The sequence below is a fragment of the Rana temporaria genome, chromosome 12 (genome assembly GCF_905171775.1).
Source record: "Rana temporaria chromosome 12, aRanTem1.1, whole genome shotgun sequence".
Taxonomy (NCBI): domain Eukaryota; kingdom Metazoa; phylum Chordata; class Amphibia; order Anura; family Ranidae; genus Rana; species Rana temporaria.
This window is the reverse complement of record NC_053500.1, coordinates 39,293,004-39,314,953: the sequence shown is the minus strand read 5'-3', so window position 1 is coordinate 39,314,953 and position 21,950 is coordinate 39,293,004. Positions and strand designations below refer to the sequence as shown.

At 46.9% G+C, this 21,950-nt stretch overlaps 1 protein-coding gene across 1 annotated transcript in view; it reads left to right on the top strand.

The window, feature by feature from the left end:
* Nucleotides 1-4,317: 4,317 nt before the first annotated feature.
* The window catches only part of FKBP10 (FKBP prolyl isomerase 10), a 33,953-nt gene continuing 16,320 nt past the window's right edge, over nt 4,318-21,950 (top strand). Inside the window, exons 1-5 of the mRNA XM_040331251.1 lie at nt 4,318-4,653; nt 11,648-11,793; nt 14,917-15,106; nt 17,511-17,656; nt 18,358-18,547. Of these exons, the coding sequence (XP_040187185.1) occupies nt 4,460-4,653; nt 11,648-11,793; nt 14,917-15,106; nt 17,511-17,656; nt 18,358-18,547 (866 nt within the window). The 5' untranslated portion in view covers nt 4,318-4,459. The remainder of the gene's footprint in view (nt 4,654-11,647; nt 11,794-14,916; nt 15,107-17,510; nt 17,657-18,357; nt 18,548-21,950) is intronic.

The window sequence follows — 21,950 nt, the reverse complement described above, 5'->3', positions numbered from 1 at the left end:
TCCAACCCATTGCTGAGGCTTGGATCTCGCTGCTTAACACAAGTGTTTCCACCCTGAGTATCCAGAGGATTGAAAGGCCGTGGCTGGGCTATAGCCAATTGCAATAAAGGCTTGCCGTTTGGTAAGCAGCTTATTCTTACGGTGGAGGATTTGCACTAAATGCATGCATGTCACCTGGGTGTTCGTGGTTTGACCAAATTCTAAGAACCTAGTGTCACTCATCAAGCAAACCAAAGGCTCCATCCGATGTTATTGTCTTCATGGAGATTTTACCAATTTTCATTCATTGACTGACATTTATTTGAATGTATTTAGATTGGCGCGGCTATTTATACTATATATTTTCCAGGCCTTGAGGCAGCAATAATGAAGACTCTACTATTTGAGACGAGGCACAGCCGCTGCACCTGTCCAGCCCTGAGCGGCTGCATTGACATGTTCAGGTGGGCGTTCGGTAATCTGAATCAACCACCTGCCGCCCATGAGAATGAGCCCCTAAAGTCATTTTTAAAGCTGAACTTCAGGCATGATCTTTATGGCATACATCAATCCAGTCTGTGATCTTTCGGGTTCCATGAGAACAACTTCACCTTCTGAACACAGAGGGTCACTTGCTCGGCACTTCCACCATTCACAGAACGCCATTTTTATTTTTTTTACTGTATTTTTTTACTTTGCGTGTCTTTATATAATATCTCTCTCTCTCTCTCTCTCTCTCCTTGTCTCTCTCTCTCTCTCTCCTTGTCTCTCTCTCTCTCTCTCTCCTTGTCTCTCTCTCTCCTTGTCTCTCTCTCTCTCTCTCCTTGTCTCTCTCTCTCTCTCCTTGTCTCTCTCTCTCTCTCTCCTTGTCTCTCTCTCTCTCTCCTTGTCTCTCTCTCTCTCTCTCCTTGTCTCTCTCTCTCTCTCCTTGTCTCGCGCTCTCTCTCTCCTTGTCTCGCGCTCTCTCTCTCCTTGTCTCGCGCTCTCTCTCTCTCTCTCTCTCCTTGTCTCTCTCTCTCTCTCCTTGTCTCTCTCTCTCTCTCTCTCTCCTTGTCTCTCTCTCTCCTTGTCTCTCTCTCTCTCTCTCTCCTTGTCTCTCTCTCTCTCTCTCCTTGTCTCTCTCTCTCTCTCCTTGTCTCTCTCTCTCTCCTTGTCTCTCTCTCTCTCTCCTTGTCTCTCTCTCTCTCTCTCCTTGTCTCTCTCTCTCTCTCCTTGTCTCTCTCTCTCTCTCTCTCCTTGTCTCGCGCTCTCTCTCTCTCCTTGTCTCGCGCTCTCTCTCTCTCTCCTTGTCTCGCGCTCTCTCCTTGTCTCGCTCTCTCTCTCTCTCTCTCTCTCGTCTCTCGCGCGCTCTCTCTCTCTCTCCTTGTCTCGCGCTCTCTCTCTCTACTTGTCTGTGTCTCTCTCTCTCAATTCAATTCACTTCAAAAAGCTTTATTGGCAGGACCAAATACATGTTAGCATTGCCAAAGCAAGGAAAAGGGGGTAATATAAAGGGAAGGGGGGGGGGGTAATATAATGGGGAATGGACATAAGTCTGTGAAAGTCCTCAGGTGTCTGTGAAAGTCCTCTCTCTCTCTCCTTGTCTCGCGCTCTCTCTCCTTGTCTCGCGCTCTCTCTCTCTCCTTGTCTCGCACTCTCTCTCTCTCCTTGTCTCTCGCTCTCTGTCTCGCGCTCTCTCTCTCCTTGTCTCGCGCTCTCTCTCTCTCTCCTTGTCTCTCTCTCTCTCTCTCCTTGTCTCGCACTCTCTCTCTCTCCTTGTCTCTCTCTCCTTGTCTCTCTCTCTCTCTCTCTCTCTCTCTCTCCTTGTCTCTCTCTCTCTCTCTCTCTCTCTCCTTGTCTCTCTCTCTCTCTCTCCTTGTCTCTCTCTCTCTCTCTCCTTGTCTCTCTCTCTCTCTCTCCTTGTCTCTCTCTCTCTCTCTCCTTGTCTCGCGCTCTCTCTCTCCTTGTCTCGCGCTCTCTCTCTCTCTCTCTCCTTGTCTCTCTCTCTCTCTCCTTGTCTCTCTCTCTCTCTCTCCTTGTCTCTCTCTCTCTCCTTGTCTCTCTCTCTCTCTCCTTGTCTCTCTCTCTCTCTCTCTCTCCTTGTCTCTCTCTCTCTCTCTCTCTCTCTCTCCTTGTGTCTCTCTCTCTCTCTCTCTCTCTCCTTGTGTGTCTCTCTCTCTCTCTCTCTCTCTCCTTGTCTCTCTCTCTCTCTCTCCTTGTCTCTCTCTCTCTCTCTCCTTGTCTCTCTCTCTCTCTCTCTCCTTGTCTCTCTCTCTCTCTCTCTCTCTCTCCTTGTCTCGCGCTCTCTCCTTGTCTCGCTCTCTCTCTCGCTCTCTCTCTCTCTCGTCTCTCGCGCGCTCTCTCTCTCTCTCCTTGTCTCGCGCTCTCTCTCTCTACTTGTCTGTGTCTCTCTCTCTCAATTCAATTCAATTCACTTCAAAAAGCTTTATTGGCAGGACCAAATACATGTTAGCATTGCCAAAGCAAGGAAAAGGGGGTAATATAAAGGGAAGGGGGGGGGGGTAATATAATGGGGAATGGACATAAGTCTGTGAAAGTCCTCAGGTGTCTGTGAAAGTCCTCTCTCTCTCTCCTTGTCTCGCGCTCTCTCTCCTTGTCTCGCGCTCTCTCTCTCTCCTTGTCTCGCACTCTCTCTCTCTCCTTGTCTCTCGCTCTCTGTCTCGCGCTCTCTCTCTCCTTGTCTCGCGCTCTCTCTCCTTGTCTCGCGCTCTCTCTCCTTGTCTCGCGCTCTCTCTCCTTCTCTCGCGCTCTCTCTCCTTCTCTCGCGCTCTCTCTCCTTCTCTCGCGCTCTCTCTCCTTCTCTCGCGCTCTCTCTCCTTGTCTCTCGCGCTCTCTCTCCTTGTCTCTCGCGCTCTCTCTGTCTCTCTCTCCTTGTCTCGCGCTCTCTCTCTCCTTGTCTCGCGCTCTCTCTCTCCTTGTCTCGCGCTCTCTCTCCTTGTCTCTCTCTCTCTCCTTGTCTCGCTCTCTCTCTCTCTCCTTGTCTCTCGCTCTCTCTCTCCTTGTCTCGCGCGCTCTCTCTCTCTCCTTGTCTCGCGCTTTCTCTCCTTGTCTCTCTCTCTCTCTCTTCTTGTCTCGCGCTCTCTCTCTCTCTCCTTGTCTCTCGCGCTCTCTCTCTCTCCTTGTCTCTCGCGCTCTCCCTCTCTCTCCTTGTCTCTCGCGCTCTCTCTCTCTCTCCTTGTCTCTCTCTCTCCTTGTCTCTCTCTCTCTCTGTCTGTCTCCTGATTGGATGAGGTGGAGATGGTAACATCCCCACCCCTCCTCTCCCTTATCCAAGCAGAGAATTTCTTGTATTCATAAAAAATAAAAATACAAGGTGTACTTTTATTTAAATTTATTGTATTCATAAATAAAAATACAAGGTGTACTGTAAATGATGTAGCTCAGAACGAGTGACCCCCCACTGTGTTCAGTGGTTACTTGGCACAGGATGTGGAAGATCATGGCTATCTCTGTATGCAGCGCCGACTACTAAAGTGATTGTCAGTGGCCAGCTATGGATGCCTACATTGTGCCAGCTTGATTAATGCAAAGAGATCATAGGAAAAAAAAAATCCTGGTTGGTCCTGCCATCAACATCCTTGTTCAGGCACTTCCTGTTTTATGGTGACCATGCTCTGTCCCTGTTTCTCAAGTGTGCTTGTGTGTTGTCACCCTGCCACATGGACCTCAGATGGAGACAACAAATGGCCATTTCAATGCACATTACATGGGCATGATCCCCTGTTGTCACCGTTGGCAAACCCACCCTGGGAAATGCTATGCAGCCATTGCTGGGGGAGGCATGTCGATGGAAAGCGGCTGCAAAGGGGCACCGGGAGATCAGCAGCACAGGGATGTAACAAAGGGTGAACTGTTTTTTTTTTATTTACTAAAAATGTCAGTTTTTATAATAGAGATTTGGTTTTAAATGTAATTTAGTATTTGTGTGTGTGTTTTTTTTTCTTTTTTCTTATTGATAGATATATATATCTCTATCTCTATCTATCTATCTCTATTTTTTTTTTTTTTATTCTTATTTAATTTTTTACATAAATTTTTTATTTTAATTAGTATATTAATTTTCATATCGTTAAAATCCCCTTTCTACATGTGTCGTTCACGTTTTATTAATTTGTTTCCAAGCTGCGCTAGGACCCTGAGCGTGTCCCGTACTCCGCCGAGTCCCACCTTCCCCCCCCCCCCCTCGCCCTTTCTCTTTTCCTCTAAATCTAACCTTTTATTTTTCCTGCACAGAGGAATACTAGAAAATACATGACTTTTTCCTCCAAGGTTTGATTGTCCAGGTTGTAGACCCTAAATGTGCTTTTCTGTGTCTCTCACTTTTAGGAAAACTCCCAGTCCCCTCCCCCCTCCGCCTGAAGCCCCGCTTTCCACGTTAACAAAAATTCCTTTCTAACCAGAGGCTTGGCAGTCAATGAAGGAAGAGCAGAAGGGAAGTAGAACATCTCACTGAGGACTGCAGTCATCTCCCTCTCCAGCCATGATCTTCAGCAGCCTCCTAGTCTGTATCCAAGTCCTAATTTTGTGCGTTTCTTGCGATTCCGGACCCCTGGAAGACGTCGTCATAGACCGTTATGATGTCCCAAAGATTTGTCCCAGAGAAGTGCAGATGGGTGACTTTGTCCGCTACCATTACAATGGCACCCTGAAGGACGGGCTGAAGTTTGATGCCAGGTAAGACACTCTTTGTATTGGGTGGATTGCACCTTTTGGGGCTTATTCTCATCACTCATGTTGGCATGTGGGGTTTCTCAGTATAGTTTTAAAGCAATAAGCCTCCTCTCCCTGGTCCGTTGGTACCACTGCAAAAAAATCCTGCATGATGTCCTTTTTTTCCTTTTTTTTTTTTTTTTTTTTTCTTGTGGCGCAAAACACCATATCCCTGCGGGGAATAGAACCTTTGTGACATTTCTAACTATTAAACAAAAGTGCGAATATAATGGAATCTATGGGCTTCCCAGCGCACATCAGCAGCCATGTGATTGGCTCTTAGAATATTAGTTCACCTTCTCATTTTAGTCATCTAGAACTTTTCCCAGACGCCATCGTACATAACGGTACAATGCCGAGTATGTTCAGAGTTGGTTGCCCCAGGGGACCAGAATTTGGCTTGGTAGTTCCCAACCTGGAAAAAAAAATTGCAGAAAAGTCAGTGGCGTGGCCCCCTGTTTTTAAAATCTGGTTGGGGGGGGGGGTTGACAGGCAACTAGGACATGGTGTTCTAGGGGATGGCAGGGAATGGGAGGTCCTGCATGATGTCAGTCCAATAGGAGCATGAGAGTAGGACACGTGTACAAGACCACGCAGGTGCCATTAACCAAAGCCTAATTGGGAGTTCTGGTCCCAACACTGCCACTCCAGGCTTGGCCTGATACACTTTTACTCAGGGTCTCGCTGGCCACGAGTCTACTCCTGCATCCTCTGTAACCCAGACACCCATCATAGAGGGATGCCTAGCTCGCAACCCTGAAACCCTAGAGATGCCCCAAATCCAGGGTCACAGGCCACACTCCAAAAAGGCTCCAAGATAATATTGGACACGCCACTGCAATATGGCACACCCCGATGAGCACTTTCAGCTACCTGGGAGTCCTCAATCTAGCACCCCCACACCAGACTTGGCTAGATCCACTTCTACTCAAGGTCTCATTAGGATTTATTGTTCTTGGGACAATGTAATGTGAGGCCTGTGTTTGGGTTTGGTATAAACAATGACTTCTGCAGATGGTGATACAAGGGGCAGATGTGGGAAAACTTGTGTTTTTACTTTGGCAACCAAGGACCCTCCAGCTGCTATTGCACTACAAGGCCCAGCATACTATATAATAGGCAGCATCCTTTTAAAATGGCTGTCTATTGGCTTGGATTGACAATATGGCATTGACCAGAAGCTATAGGAGGTCTGTGGGATGACAGGCTAAGTCCTCTGTCCGAGTTGGGTAGGTTGGCCAGAATTTCTAGGAGGTCTATGGACTAGTGGCATATGTCTTCTGGTCCCCATAGAAATTGGGTAGGTTTGCCAGGAGGTCTGTGGGATGGTGGCCTATATCCTATGGCCTAGTTGGGTAGGTTTTCCAGAAGCTCTACAAGGTTTGTGGGCTGGTTGCCTATGTCCTCTGGCCCCCATAGAAGTTTGGTAGGTTTGCTAGAAGCTGTAGGTCTGTGGGATTGGTGGCCTATGTCCTCTGGCCCCCCCATAGAAGTTGGGTAGGTTTGCCAGGAGGTCTGTGGGATGGTGGCCTATATCCTATGGTTGGTTAGGTTTTCCAGAAGCTCTACAAGGTTTGTGGGCTGGTGGCCTATGTCTTGTTCATCCATAGAATCGCTTCCTAAACTGGCCATATGTGGCTTTAAGCTGTCCACACACTATACAATTTTCTTTAGACCTACCAAATGTGTAGTGTGAGGGCGGGGCCTTCCTCATTGGGAATAAATTGTATGGATTGTTTGGGTAGGTCCTTACATTTTTATATAGTTTTAATCTATGGCCACCTTTTTAAGCTGACCACACAATGTACAATCTGATCCTCTTTAGACCTTCCAACAACCATATAATAAAAGGACCTGGGTTGGATGTAAACTGGAAAATGTAGGTTTGTCATTATTCAAATGGAACAGAGATTGTCTAATAAGATTGTCGTGTGCGTGAGTACCCTTAGATTTACCAGAACTATGTAGCATGAGGACCTACTTCCATTGGATACAAGTTAAATGCTACATACGTGTTGGCAGATCCATTCATGTTACAATCTGAATCTACCATCTCTTGAACCCTTTTCCGGGCGAGTAAGCCGACCCTTTAAGTTTGTAACGCCAGTCGTTGCATGGGGTTCCCGGTCATGTGATCACTGCGATTGGCTGTTGGTGACCATGTGATTGGGAGCCCACCCCACCGGCTCTTATAAATGGTGACCATCCTGTCGAGCAGGCCCTTGTACTACATAGTTGCTGGTAAATCTAAGGGAGATTGTACAACCAGATTGAAATGATTCTGATCGACCCAAGTGGAGAATTAAATCGTAGGAAAGTAGATGGTTTAATAAGATCATCATCGAACATTCCCTTCCATCGTATTTTCTCCTAGACAGTTCCATATATGGCCACCAGAAATCTGATCAAGATTGTACCATCCAGTTGTACTGTGTGTGTGTCCTGCTTTACCCTGGCCACACACACACACAATCTTGATTGTGTAGTGTGCCTAAAGGACATTGTACAATCTGATCATACAATCAACTTTAACTCTACCAAAACTATATAGTAGGAGTACCTACCTCTTCCATCCAATCAAGCCGTATTCAATCAGGCAGGCCCTTGCACTATATACTTGTTGGTATATTTCATGGAGATTGTACATGTGTAAGGAGCAGGGGCCTGCATGATGGCATACAAATTGAATGGATTGTGTAGGTTTGGCCTTATGACCGTTTTTTTAGTCAACCTTTAGGAACATTGTACAATCTGATTGTGTAGTGTATGGTCCACTTTTAGAATGTGAGAGCCTATTGAAAAAATGAATTTGACTTCCAATAGGGTGCACCCACTACTTGATTGTTGTTAGATTTACAATCAGATTGTACCATGTATGGCCATCTTTAGTGTTGCATTGCAGAATGCAGTGGCCTGGTTATCAGTAGAATATATCCTGCGCAGTATTGCATCTGAGATGTTAAGCGTATTCCATGGCGTAGTTTTCTTGCTGCCCCTCCCCCATCTGAACATGGAGGCCATGGGTAGTAGTACTGGTAGTGTACACAGCTGGAGGGGAGCGCAGTGTGTGGGGGGAGTTGGGGGGGAGTCGGCCAGCTTCTGTCTATTTGTAGACGTGGCTGAGCCAAGCTGTGCCTGCAGCACAGAGAAGACCACATAAGCTTGTACAGCCCCATCCCTCTTCACCCCACTAGGGGGCTCTAATGCACAATCACAGGGAAACCTAAAGGAGAGTCGAAAAACACACAAATAAAGAATATAAAAAAAAAAAAAAGAAAAACACACAAAGTGGATTTTGATCCATAGTTGGAAGATATAATAAGTTATTGATTGCATCTCTTTATCCAGCATGCAACCTCAAACTCCGATCAATCAAATTATGATCAATCGACTTAGTTTGATCTGATCCAGTGGTCTCCAGACTTTTCTAAACAAAGGGCCAGTTTGCTGTCCTTCAGACTTTAGAGGGGCCGGAATGTGGCCGGTGGGAGTAGAAAATGTTCTGGCGTCCGCAACAATGCACCATTATTGGTGTCGGTGGGAGGACTAGTGCCCCAGTCGTTGGTGGGAGGACTAGTGCCCCAGTCGTCGGTGGGAGGACTAGTGCCCCAGTCGTTGGTGGGAGGACTAGTGCCCCAGTCGTTGGTGGGAGGACTAGTGCCCCCGTCGTTGGTGGGAGGACTAGTGCCCCCGTCGTCGGTGGGAGGACTAGTGCCCCCTGTCGTCGGTGGGAGGACTAGTGCCCCCTGTCGTCGGTGGGAGGACTAGTGCCCCCTGTCGTCGGTGGGAGGACTAGTGCCCCCTGTCGTCGGTGGGAGGACTAGTGCCCCCTGTCGTCGGTGGGAGGACTAGTGCCCCCTGTCGTCGGTGGGAGGACTAGTGCCCCCTGTCGTCGGTGGGAGGACTAGTGCCCCCTGTCGTCGGTGGGAGGACTAGTGCCCCCTGTCGTCGGTGGGAGGACTAGTGCCCCCTGTCGTCGGTGGGAGGACTAGTGCCCCCTGTCGTCGGTGGGAGGACTAGTGCCCCCTGTCGTCGGTGGGAGGACTAGTGCCCCCTGTCGTCGGTGGGAGGACTAGTGCCCCCTGTCGTCGGTGGGAGGACTAGTGCCCCCTGTCGTCGGTGGGAGGACTAGTGCCCCCTGTCGTCGGTGGGAGGACTAGTGCCCCCTGTCGTCGGTGGGAGGACTAGTGCCCCCGTCGTCGGTGGGAGGACTAGTGACCCGTCGTTGAGCATCACGCAGGTTGACGAAAGTCATTTTAAAATATCTACTGAGCTGGAAAATTATCAAATTATCCTATGCTAGCAAATTCAGCCACAGTTTAGCAGCACTATTATATTGTAGCAGGTGACAACCATTCCAACAGATTCCCAGAGTTAAACCTTCCAATACTTCCCTACCCTCCGGCAATTTGAGGTCCATGAGCCCCCTCATCGGAACTGGCATCTTCTTCCAGGTTCGGATTCCTCATCCATCTTAGCATCCAAGCCAGGAGGACGTACAACTCCTGCACATTTGCACAGCAGCTCATTCATCTCGTCAATGAGGTGTGCCAAGAAAATACACAAAGCCCCACATTTTCTCCCCAGGTCGATTGTTCTTCATTTGTATAGAACAGCGAACCAGGAAAATACCACCTTATGGCTGCTAGATGGCGCTAACACTTGAAAGAATTATAGACTTATTTGCTATGATCATCAGCTCCATCTATTGGCCATAATGCTGTATTTTCCCAATTGTACTCTATAAGGAACATTCAACCTGATATATTGGCCCAATAATTGCCTTTGCCCCATTTTCAAAGAACAAATGTACATTTTTCAGGGCAAATGGCTCTGCTATATTTTTTGTATTTTGTTTTACAAATACACCCCTTAATCAAATGTTCCTATTTTTTAAAATAAATTAAATGGATATAGCTCTATCTCTGGAAAACAGGTGAAACACAAATATCACCATTGTTTTAGCTGCCAAAAATGTGATCTTCTGCCCAGTGATCTAAGTAGCCCACCAGGACCTCCACTGAAGCAGGAACAGCACCCCTTGGTTAAGAACACACCCCACTACTTGGCATTGGACAAAGGAGCAGCACCAAGAGAAGGTCCGCCCTCTGCTCACTCTGCTCTCTCCTGCTTTTAACATGTTGTTTGCTGTTAACACATGATCATGCAGCAAAGGACTCCTCTAATCACAGCTATAGGTGAACACCATGGGCACATTGAATTGTCTATATTGGTCCCCTCCCCTAGGATGGTGCCTTGTTGTATAGCCCCTGGCATGCTCTCCTAGGTAAATGAACCCGTGCTATGGAATCTGATCTCCATTGCCCATAATAGTAAGAGAGTACGCTGGTCTGGTGAAATACCAGAGTTAGGAGTGGTAAGCATGTATTAACCTGAATGAATAAGAAAATCTTTATCTCCAGGACATGTTCAGATCTGTACTAGTCACAGTGACTGACTGATCATTGACTATAAAGCTTCCAGCCCGAGGGCCTCCTACGAAGGCAACATCTTCAGTGACCTCGGGATTCCTGTGGATGGACAAACCTCTCACTTTTGCATTGTATCATATTCAAGGTATTCCTCAACGATTAAGCCTGCTAGGGGGTGAAATGTGTCAGAGACCTCTCCCATGGGTGGAGAGCAGAGCTGAAGTCCTCTTGCATTACCTGGTGTAGTTTTGGTGACAGCGAGTCAGAATCCTGTGTGAGATCGGTTCTTGGTACTGATGGGGGGGGGGGGGGGGGGGGGGGTTGAAGCCAGCCAGTGGCGGCTGGTGCTCAAAATTTTTTGGGGGCGGCTCAAACAAACTGAACTAAAAACCCGTCTAATGCAGCCACTTGTGCCCCATCAAATGCCGCCGCCACTGTGACCCCTGCCATCTGCCCGGCACTTACCCCATCTTGGTGGTGGTCAGGCAGCTGGTGAATGCCGAAAGCTGTGAGACTGCTCATGTGTCTTTCATGCTTCCCCCTCCTCTGTTGTTCCATTTTGCTAGGCTTCCAATCGGAGCGCCTCTGGGCCTTGAATACAATGTCACATCAAAGTGCTATGAAAAAATGGCAACCAAGGACGCCGACTGGCTGAGCCAGGTAGGGTAAGATGGCTTCAGCTCTGCTCTCCACGCTTAGACGTGTTTCGCCCCATAGAGGGCTTAATCGGTGAGGCCACAAAGGGGCTAAAAGTGACATAAAGGATGTATGACATAGCTAAGCCACATCTGCTGCACTGTGTACACAGACCAACGGGAGTCGCTCACTCGGCACTACCGCCATTCATAGAACGCCCTGTACATAAGGCGTTCTTTATGGGATAAGGTGGAGGGTGTGACGCTGTCCTCCTCTACCTCATTCAATTAAAGAATCTCCTACCTGTCCAGGCCCAGGCTTTTGAGACGCAATACTCCTCACTACTTGGTGGAAACAGGGGTTTTAGCTTGGTACTAATGATTGAACAAATATATAAGTGTGAACATTAGGTTGAAAATCTACTAGTGTATGGCCAGCTTTAGGACCGCACAAAGCCCTGCCTTTCTATGCTAATTTTAAATTACAGCTGGTGCGTTTCAGCTCAAGGATGCAACCGAAATGCGCCTGGAAAAATATCCGATGCAAAAGATTTCATTCTTTTTTTTTTTTTTTACTAACCTAAATTCTGTATTCATATTTATAGATGCCATTGACATACTCCTGATGAGAGGATAGAGCCTCGAAATGCGTAGCTTTTTTTTTTTTTTTTACCTAGATCTACTTATGTACCGGCTTAATTATGCCATTATGTATTTATTCAACAATACCCTGAGAACAATATTTTTGTTTCATTTCGTCTTCATAATAAAAACATTTTATATACCGTTTTTTTTTTCTTTTCTTTTTTTTCCTCTGTGACTGGCCTCGCAGTCCTATGACCACTATTTTTTTGTATATGTATGATTTCTCTAATTCTTCTGTCTCCACAGCTATGACAGAGGGATTGCAGTCGCTGCATATGTTGGCATTGGGCGTCTCATCACCGGTCTGGATAGAGGGATTCTGGGTATGTGCGTGAACGAGAGGAGAAAATTAATTGTACCGCCACATCTGGGTTATGGCAGCATCGGAGTGCGTAAGTACAATACTTCATGGGTGTTTTTTGATTTTTTTTTTTATTGCATTCAGACCAAACAAATGTTTTTACTTTGGTTACACGGGGCAGGTCAGTAATGATCCGCCTCCGTATGCTCCGTGGGGATTGCTCCGTTGATCCCCGCTGAGCCGGCGGCTGACAGGGCGGTCCCCGCACACTGTGCAGGGACCGCTCTCCCCTATGGGGGGGATCGGATGAACACGGACTGTATGTCCATGTTCATCCGAATTGCAGATGGAAGGAAAATCTGCAAAATCAGATCTTTGTGGAGGCGGACGAGATCTTGTGTCAGCGGATGTTCATCCGCTGACATCCGCGATCTCATAGGGACCAATGTATGTCCCTTTTCCATCCGCAAACGGATGGATGAAAAAGCGGACATATGGTCCGCACGTGTGAAAGGGGCCTTAGGCAGGTAGATATGAAACATTTTGTAAATTTCACTTTCAGAAGCAAGTGCAGCCCTAGACTCCATGTTCAGATAAGGTGCTTTGGAGGCTCAACTAGAGTCTTCGACCCCTTTCACACTGAGGAGTTTTTTTCAGGCGGTACATCGCTAAAAATAGCGCTGCTATACCGCCTGAAAAACTCCTCGGCAACCACAATGTGAAAGCCAGAGGGCTTTCACACTGAGGCGATGCGCTGGCAGGAGAGAAAAAAATCTCCTGCAAGCAGCATCTTTGGAGCGGTATGTATACCGCTCCTTCACCGATCCTTCCCATTTAAAACAATGGGAAACCGCGGCAATACACCTCTGCAGAGGCGCATTGCGGGCGGTATTAACCCTTTATCGGCCACTAGCGGGGGTTAATACCGCACCGCTAGCGGGCGAATCCCGCGGCAAATCTGACAGTATAGCGCCGCTATTTTTAGCGGCGCTATACCACCACCGCGGCTCCCGCCCCAGTGTGAAAGGGGCTTTAAGGCAAACCTCTACTGTAATTAATTATCCATGACACCCTAGTACACACACTTTTGTATAGATTTAAAAAATATATAGGCAGATAAATTTAGATGTTAAAGGGGTTGTAAAGGTTTTTTTTGGGGGGGAAAGTCAAGCTTGGCACTGCCTCCACCTTCCTCCCTAGAGATGCTGTTGGTCTTTTAATGTGATGGAGTACCTGACTGACCAATAGATGGGAGGGCTATTGGAGGAAAATTTACATATAAAGTTGACTTCCTTTATCACTTGATCTATCAATTTGTATTTGCCATTCTTTTCCAATATGGGGGGATTCCCCCTCATTTCCTGTCCAGACTGCCATTGCTTGGGCAAAAAACTCAGACTGGGGACATTTAACTGCTAATTGACCAAGCATTTTTGTAGTCTGACAAGACTTTTTTTCCCCCCAGGACATGGACCAAGGCCATGGCAAGGTTTTTAAGCATTGTGCAAGGGACACCAAGAGCATTCGTATCACTGAGTGTATAGCTGACACAATATAAAAGCAGGTTGGACATATCAAGGAGGAGTGGCAAGATGGAGATCTACACCAAGAAAGAGCTTGGCCTTAGCTGGCTTTAAGTAGGGGGTATAAACCGACCAACTAGTGTTTAAGAGGGATGGGCATTGAGAAGAGCCCAGGTGGTTCTTCTGCTTGGGGACCCCTGTAGTTGGTCTCTCCCCATTGGATTGTGTCTCCTCTCAAAGAGCAGCTTCAGATGTTAAGTCCTGACATGATCATAGACATATTGAGGAAAGTGGAAAGATAGGGCTGGGCCCGTAGGTTTATTTTATCGGTACTATCTTAAGGTATTACTGTTGGGGTAAATTATCTGGTTCCTGGGCAGGCGGCTTCTACACCCCAGAGGATCCCCAGTCTCCTTGGCTGGTAGTGTAAAGTAACAATAATTAAAATTGAAGCACCATACCACTGCTAAGAGGTCCACATATATAACTTTATTCCATTAAAGGTCCGGGGTAGGATTCAAAAAGTAGCCAAACAAGTTTCGAGTGCCCCTTTCATCAGGGCTTATCTGGCAACAAAGTGAACAAACCAGAAGTGAACTGAACCTACAATTGTAATGTACTACCATTGTAGGTCCAGTTCCCTTCTGGTTTGTTCACTATGGGCCATATTCTGAGAGAAGTTACGATGGAGTATCTCAGGATACTCCATCGTATCTCTTTTTTGGCCCGTGTATCTATGCGACTGATTCTTAGAATCATTTTCGCATAGATACACTTAAGATCCGCCATGTGTAAGTCACTTACACTGTCGGATCTTAAATGTAATTATGCCGCCCGCCGCTAGATGGCATTTACGTGAAGGTCTCATTTGTTTATGCAAATGAGCCTGCTACGCCGATTCCCGAACGATTTCGCGTCGCGTACCCGTCGCTAACGTCGTTTGCGTAAGCGGAAACTTACTCCTGCTATATTAGGAGTACGTTTCTGCAAGTCCCACGTAGGCCATGTTACGGATAGCGTCGGGTCCGCGTCGTGTTTTTCCGTCGGCTACGTCGTTTCCCTAAGTCGTTCTTGAATACGACTTTACGTCAATGACGCACACGTCGGCGTCATTGACGTTTTCCGCCGAGAACTGGAGCATGCGCAATGGGCTTTTTTAAGCCCGGCGCATGCGCAGTTACTTAGAATCGGGGGCGCGCTTAATTTGAATAGAAGCCGCCCCCTTGAAGATACGCGTGGCTACGCCGGGCCATTTACACTCCACCGCCCCAAACTACGGAGCAAGTGTTTGGGGAATACAGCACTTGCTCCTGTAGTTTGGGGCGGCGGAGTGTAAATGCCTTACGCGCCGCCCGCAGACATTTAGAGAGAATATGGGCCTTTGTGGCCAGACAAGCCCTGATGAAGGGGGCACTTGGACCCCCCGAAACTTTGAGTTGTACCCCTGACCTTTAATGGAATAACGTTATACGTGGACTTCTTTTTTTTTTTTTTTCACAAGAAAATACGTGGACTTCTTCGCAGTGGTGCTTGAATTTCAACTTTTTTTACAATCATAGACAATGGCATTCATCTGTTTCTTACAGTGCAATTACCATACCAAGTTTTAATATGGAGCCAGATATGTTCTGACTTATGGAATGGCCCCAAATGTTTAATTCTGAGAAATCTGATGTGCTTCTCTTTTCTAGCCGGGATGATCCCTGCGGATGCCACCCTCTACTTTGACCTCACCCTGGTGGATGTCTGGAATAAGAAAGACGAAGTTCATATCACAACTCTGGAAAAACCCAGCAACTGTAACAGGACTGTACAGGACTCTGATTTTGTCAGATATCATTATAATGGAACCCTGCTGGATGGAACCTACTTTGATTCAAGGTAATGGGGCAGAATGATGCAAGCACTTTGGATTATGATATGTATGCCTTTTTATTGGGCCTATATGTTTAAAGAACTATATATAATAGATTTGTTTATGGTACTGAGAAGCTGGGGTTAGGTGGTGCTTGACATTGCGTTTTTGGGTGCAGATAACAAACAAAAGAAAATAGTGAGATCTTTAGCTGGACAGCTGCGGATTCTTGCTGAATTGGTGAACACTCAAGCTGTGGGTGGTCCTATTGGCACCACCTTGCTCACCAAAGGTCTGGCTAATAATTTTCCTTCAGTTTTAAAACAAACAGTGACTGCATCCTAACAGATGCAGTCACTGTTCAGGTAGTCAGACAGCTATGAGTGCTGTGGCTGTCTTAATACAGTAGCTGGCAGTACAGACTCACACTGTTAAGCACAGATGTAGGATTCTATTTACGTTGTATTTGCGGTGCTGAATGAGAGAAATTGAAATGTGTGTGGCTAGCCTTAATCCCCCTAGACCCCTGACATTACCCTAAAGCTCACCCCAACACTTCAACCCATCAACCTTCCTACACCCAAGGTCCAAGTCTCTTAACCCTGAATTAACTTGAGTTTATTACCTTTTAAAGTATATGTAAACCCAATCACAAAAATCTCATGTAAGCATTGGCACATTTTGATTTAAAACTTTTTTAACCCCCGCCCCCTATAAACAGAGTAAAAGCTGTTATGGGCCTTTCATACAGGCTGTGTGATCAGGTCCACCTTTCAGTTTTTCAGGCGAATGTGACCGAAAGCTCCTTGTAATTCTTTGAGCAGGCGGATACAGGGCCAGGACAAAGGGTGGGTAAAAGGGACAGCTACCCTGGGCACTGTGGTATCATGTGAGGTGCGGCACCTCAAGGAGATTTTTTTTGGGGGGGGGGGGGATTTTTGCAATGCTAATACATCCTGCGGGGGCGCAGTTTGGTATGTTTGGCTCTAGACCTGGGCTCTAGATAACCTTGTCCTGGGCAGATTTAAACAGACACGTTGCCATTATGTCCGATTTACCCCTGTCCAGGTCCAGAAAAAAAATAGAGATGGTCCACATCATCCTTTTTGATCTGTCACGTTTATGTCTGAAAAAACAGAGGTAGATTGATGTAAACAGGCCTCTTTAATGAATGGCTGCTTACAAATCAGATATAAATGTCCCCTTCTTCATGCATGGCTTGGGAAGAGCTGTTACACTAGAGTGCATGTGACCGTTTAGAGCCAATCAAATGTTTTTAGTTTCCTCAGTGGTGATTCCCAATGTTCATGCTAGTTGCCAAACATAATTGGAGCAGTGGCGTCACTAGGGTTGGTGTCACCCGGTGCGGTAAAACATGGTGTCATCCCCCCTCTGTCTAGGCTGCCCAGCACCAAGCAGGCAGGGCACGGGGCGCACCCCAAACCAGCCCCTGTAAATGATAGTATAGGGCAGTATAGTGGCAGGTTAGGGTAGTATAGAGTGGTATAGTGGCAGGTTGGTGTAGTGGGGTGGTAAAGGACAGGTTAAGGTTGTAAAGGGCATGTTGGGGTGGCATAGGGCAAGTTAGGGTTGCATAGGGCAGGTTGGGGTGGTATAGGGCAAGTTAGGGTGGTACAGGGCAGATTGGGGTGGTATAGTGCAAGTTAGGGTGGCATAGGGCAGGCTGGGCTGGTACAGGGCAGGCTGGGCTGGTACAGGGCAGGCTGGGGTGGGGTGCAGGCTGGGGTACAGGGCAGGCTGGGGTGGTACAGGGCAGGCTAGGATTGCACAGGGCAGGCTGGGCATGTCAGCAAAAAAAAACAAAAAACGGGATGGTGTCACGCCTCTAGCGGGTGTCACCCGGTGCGGACCGCACCCCCCCTGCACCCCCCTAGCAACGCCTCTGAATTGGAGACCTTAATCTGCTTTACTGGCAGTAACTTACTCCACTTACTATTGAAAGTTGCAATCAAGGGTCACCACTTGGCTGCTTAGGGCTCCTGTTTTTTAAGCCAAAGGAAGTGAATACCAGGTAGGTTCCCCACTGTCTGGCAAAGTCGGATCCCTGTGGATAATACGCCAGCCGCTGAATGTGTTCATAGGGTAAAGTTGACCTAAGGTACCTGTCCTCAGGATGCCACTGTGGCCAGTCCATGTGACCATATGTACAGAAATTGGCAAAAATCATGTCATGTGACTGGCTGCCATGACATCCTAAAGTGGCAGATTGCACAACATTCTATGATTTTTTCAGTGGTATGGTGGGTAAGTGAGCCCGAGGTGAACATCTGACTGTATCACCATGTTATTTGATTGTATTCCAGGGAGTGATATTTTTTTTATTTTCTTCCAGTTGCCTAGATTTACTTTTTTTTTATGCAATAATAAAATTCACATGAATAATATCATGTTTTTCTCTCCCTTTTGTAGTTACAGTCGTTCTAGCACATATGACACGTACGTTGGATCTGGTTGGCTGATTAAAGGCATGGATCAAGGTCTAGTGGGCATGTGTGCTGGAGAGTTGAGAAAAGTCATCGTCCCACCATTTTTGGCTTACGCAGAAAAAGGATATGGTAATTGCAAAGTTCCAAGACAGAAATACTTAGTGATTTGTAAACCCTCACATATACCCAGTAAAGTGACTGGTCTCAGGTGATACACAGAGATTAAACAAATCCTCCTACATAAGTTGTACCTGAGTTAAAGTGCTCATAACACTGATGGAGAATTCCGTACTTAAAGTGCTCAGACAGGGTGCCCCCCACATAGACGTAAACTCACCCCTCAGAGTGGACCAACTATCACTAGTATCGTCAAGCGCATTTGTGGGGCAACACCTGTAGATTTCCTCTAGACTGGCGTTTCCTGGAATAAATATTAAATTTAGGGGTGCCTGTAGCCTGGCACCTGGTGTAAACAGCAGGTAAATTATCCGTGAAATCTGCCCATGAATTGTGATAAACCGCGGTTGTGGCTCGATTTCCGGGATAGATGTCTGGGCGGAGGTATCGCGATGACGCGAATCAACCTTGACGCGTTTCAGCCTATCAAATTTGCCGTCATCACAATTTCCTGAAGACGCCCAATTTGATAGGCTGAAACGCATCGAGATTGATTACTAAATCTTTAAAAGGCTAAACTGTTCCCATGAATGTTTTCCAACTGTATATTTAGCTGTTGGGCTAGAGATCAATATGAATAGGGTTACTAGCTAAAACGATTGTTCTAAGGTAAGTTAGAAATCTTTATAACCAGTTTTATTTTCTGTTTCCAGGAACAGTCATACCTCCACAGGCCTCTCTGGTCTTTCACGTCCTTCTGATTGACCTTCACAATCCAAAAGATGGGATCACCGTACTGAACCAAGTCATCCCTCAGCCGTGTACACGCAAGGCGGTTACGGGAGACTTTGTCCGCTACCATTATAATGGAACCCTTATGGATGGAACGTTGTTTGATTCCAGGTAAATCTGTCATATATGGAAGGACTACGTGAAGACCAAAAAATTGGATCGCACCGATACCAATGTGCAAATTACTTTATAGGTGTTCCTGTAAGCAGCAGAGGAATGGGGGCTCAAAGACCATAGGTCTGAAATATTCCTATTTGCAACTTGTCCTTAAATGAACCATATAGTACAGGGGTAGGCAACCTTTTAAACACAGTGTAACGAAAAACAGTTTCAAAGAAATTGAGCGTGCCAGTTTTATAACAAAAAAAAGTCAACTTCACGCTCTCAATCACAATTTTTTTTTCTTTTTAAATAGTAAATGCTGTAAACTACTTGAGTAATAGTGACCAACATCCTGCACTCACACCTCAGATCAGTCCCAATTCCCACACCTCGGGTCAATGTAGCTTCTCTCATCTGCCCCACCACTGTATCTCTCTGCACATCTGCTCCACCGCCGTACCCCCATGCTCTTCTGTCTGAATCACCTTCTCACCTGTCCTAACACAGAACCCATCCGCTCATCTTCCCCACTGTTCCCCCTGCTCTCCTGTCTCGCCACTGTATCTCATTTCTCCTCTTCTGCCCCATAAGAGTAACCCCTTTGCTCATCTGCCCCACTGCTTTACCCTCCTACTCATCTGATGTGTGCATAGGTGTGCGCAGCCTACTGCATAAGGGTGTGCCACCCAAAGCTCAAGCACACCTCATGCCTTTCTCTGCAGCCTCAGCTGCACTGGACAGTGAATGAATGGGAAGTTCTGTGCTGAGTGGCTTCCTGTTCATTCACAAACTGAACAATAGTGAACAGTCTACTATGCTTCAGTTATGATTGGAGACACTGAGCGAGTGTGTGCTCTGTGTTCATTAAGAAAAGGAAGGGGCCGGTAAATTACATATTTACTGGCCCCTTCCCCCCCCCCACTCCATCCTGAAAAGAGGGAAGCCAGCAGCACTGCAGGGCGGGGGCGGGGGGGGGGGGGCAACAAGGGAGTTGTTGATAAGGGTGTACCCAGGCACACCCCCTGCACACGCCTGTGGATGCGTGATATGCAGAGTGGTGCAAGGAAGCAGAAAGACACATCTACCTGTCCTGGCACACTCACCCCCACTGATCCACCACTCGAATCCAGCCCATGTGCTTGTATGGGATGTATTGGGTGTATGTGATGTCACATACAAGCATCTGGAATGGATGTGCAATGATCAGCTCAGGTTAGGGGCATTTTCTGAAAGCAGTGGGCCTGTATGCAATATCGAGCCTCTGCAGGTGAGAAAAAGTGAGCGCCGCAGCAAAATTGGGTGTGATTTATCACTATCACTTGTACCCAAGGAGTTCAGTGATGGGCTTGCTTCTGCTTCCTGTATTTAATAAAACGGACGTTACTTACCGGTAACGGTGTTTCTATGAACCTTCCAGGACGGCACCCGAGAGATGATGGCTCCTCCCCACAGGAAACACAATCACTTAACAATTTAAAAGTCCCCACCCTTCCCCTTGATCCTCAGTATGAATTAGAGTAGTCCTGAACTGGTTCACAAGGGACATTGTTCCGTATAGGTACTTACCACCTAGCGTTTAGCTTATCTTTTCCCTCCACATAGGGCGGGAAGTAGGCCTGCCGTCCTGGAAGGTTCATAGAAACACCGTTACCGGTAAGTAACGTCCGTTTTCTCTCATCACCTTCCAGGACGGCACCCGAGAGGATAGACGAGTAACCAACAGGCCTACTTTAGGGTGGGACCCTTGCCTGCAAGGTCTTTTGCTAGATGTCAGAATCTGATTTTATTTCACCACTTCCACTTCCTAGTGTGTGATGAGGGTATCCTAGCTGGATCATGAAAATGACCTGCAGGTCTGCTCCACCTATGCTCCTGTCTCCTCTTTGGATGCAGAGTCTAGGTGGCACGTGCTCTTAAAGAAAAAAATTCTGAGAGCTTGAGTATTAGGATAGAAAGGTTGGCTGCGCCAATATTCTAGCCATCGTGGTTGATAGTGTCTGCAAAGCTGCATAAGACCATCCAAAGTTTAGTCAGAGATTTGTTCTGTGAAACAAAGACCTACTTTGATCAACCCAGAAAAAAAGAAAAAAACAACATGTGGTTTTAAGCCACTAGTCTGTACAGGAGAATGGTTTAGAAAGAAACAGGGTCTCCCGACGTACAATCCTTGTGGGTCCCCCTTTTTTGTTTGCCAAAGTCCTGGTGAAACAAGGAAATAAACCCACTCAAGGATACTAGATTAAGGGAAGTCTATTCCCTTCACTCAAATGACTGGACAGGTATGTGACCAAGCAGGGCGTTTGGTGTGCTCCTGCACTCCCTTCAGTCCACCTGTCCACCTCCATTCATTGGAATGCATGTGACTTTATAGCGAGGACACTTATTGGTCAGTGTCTGGACCACAGGATACCTTGGCGTGGCTCGTTCGTGCGTCCGCTAATACGCGTGGACAGACTCCTGTCTCCAACGTACACTGCTAGACCGGACAAAAACAGCTGCTCTGCAAGCCGGTTGACAAGCAGGTCCCATCCTGGTCATTCCCCATTTCTGGGTTCCTTCCCATCTGAATACCGACATGTCAGATGTGAGATTGTTCTATATACCCTAGGCTCCTTATAACCCTGCGAGTCGATCATTAAACTACGCAGAAAGGAGCCTGTTACGAAATTGCGAGTAACCACTGCATTCATTGGTATATAACAGAAAAGAACAAAGGTGTCGGGGAAAGAAAACTTTTCACCGCCCCCCGCGTATAATATGCAGATACATTTTACCCTATAATCTCAGGGTAAACCCATGAGTGCCACACGCCAACAGAATACAGTATTCTGTAAAAATCCAGTGTTTGAGGTCATGATCCACTCCACGCACCAAGGAGTGTTAAGTTAAGCAGATCCCTACCACAAGGGACCAATGCCATAGTAGGAGTAAAAGATGAATATTGGTTATTCATATCCAGTTCGTCCGAGGGGGTGACATGAAGGACATACACTGAGCTATAAAGCTCGGATCGGATCGGGAGAACCAGTCAGAAAGAATCCTGATGCTGAATTTTTTAGGCAAACAGCCCCTAACAGCGTAACCCCTTTCCTACTAAAAAGAACCTACTAGGTGATTTTATGACCTCCTTCCAGTGTCCTATAACCCTACTGGGTTCAGGTCTAGGGAATGTCCCTGGCATGCCTAGAAGTAAAGGCCCGCAATCAGAAATCCTGTTCCTTCCATGTGAATGGAAAATAAGGTCTGAAATAAAGTGACCGAAATGAAGTGACCAAAATGTCCCAGATATACAGGTCCTAGATCTTGTATTTCCGAAGGACAGCAAGCTCAGACTTAATATGGAAAGACAGATAGACACCCCCAGCCTCCACTGCTGTGTTTTCTGATATACAGACACCTGTAGAATAGAGAA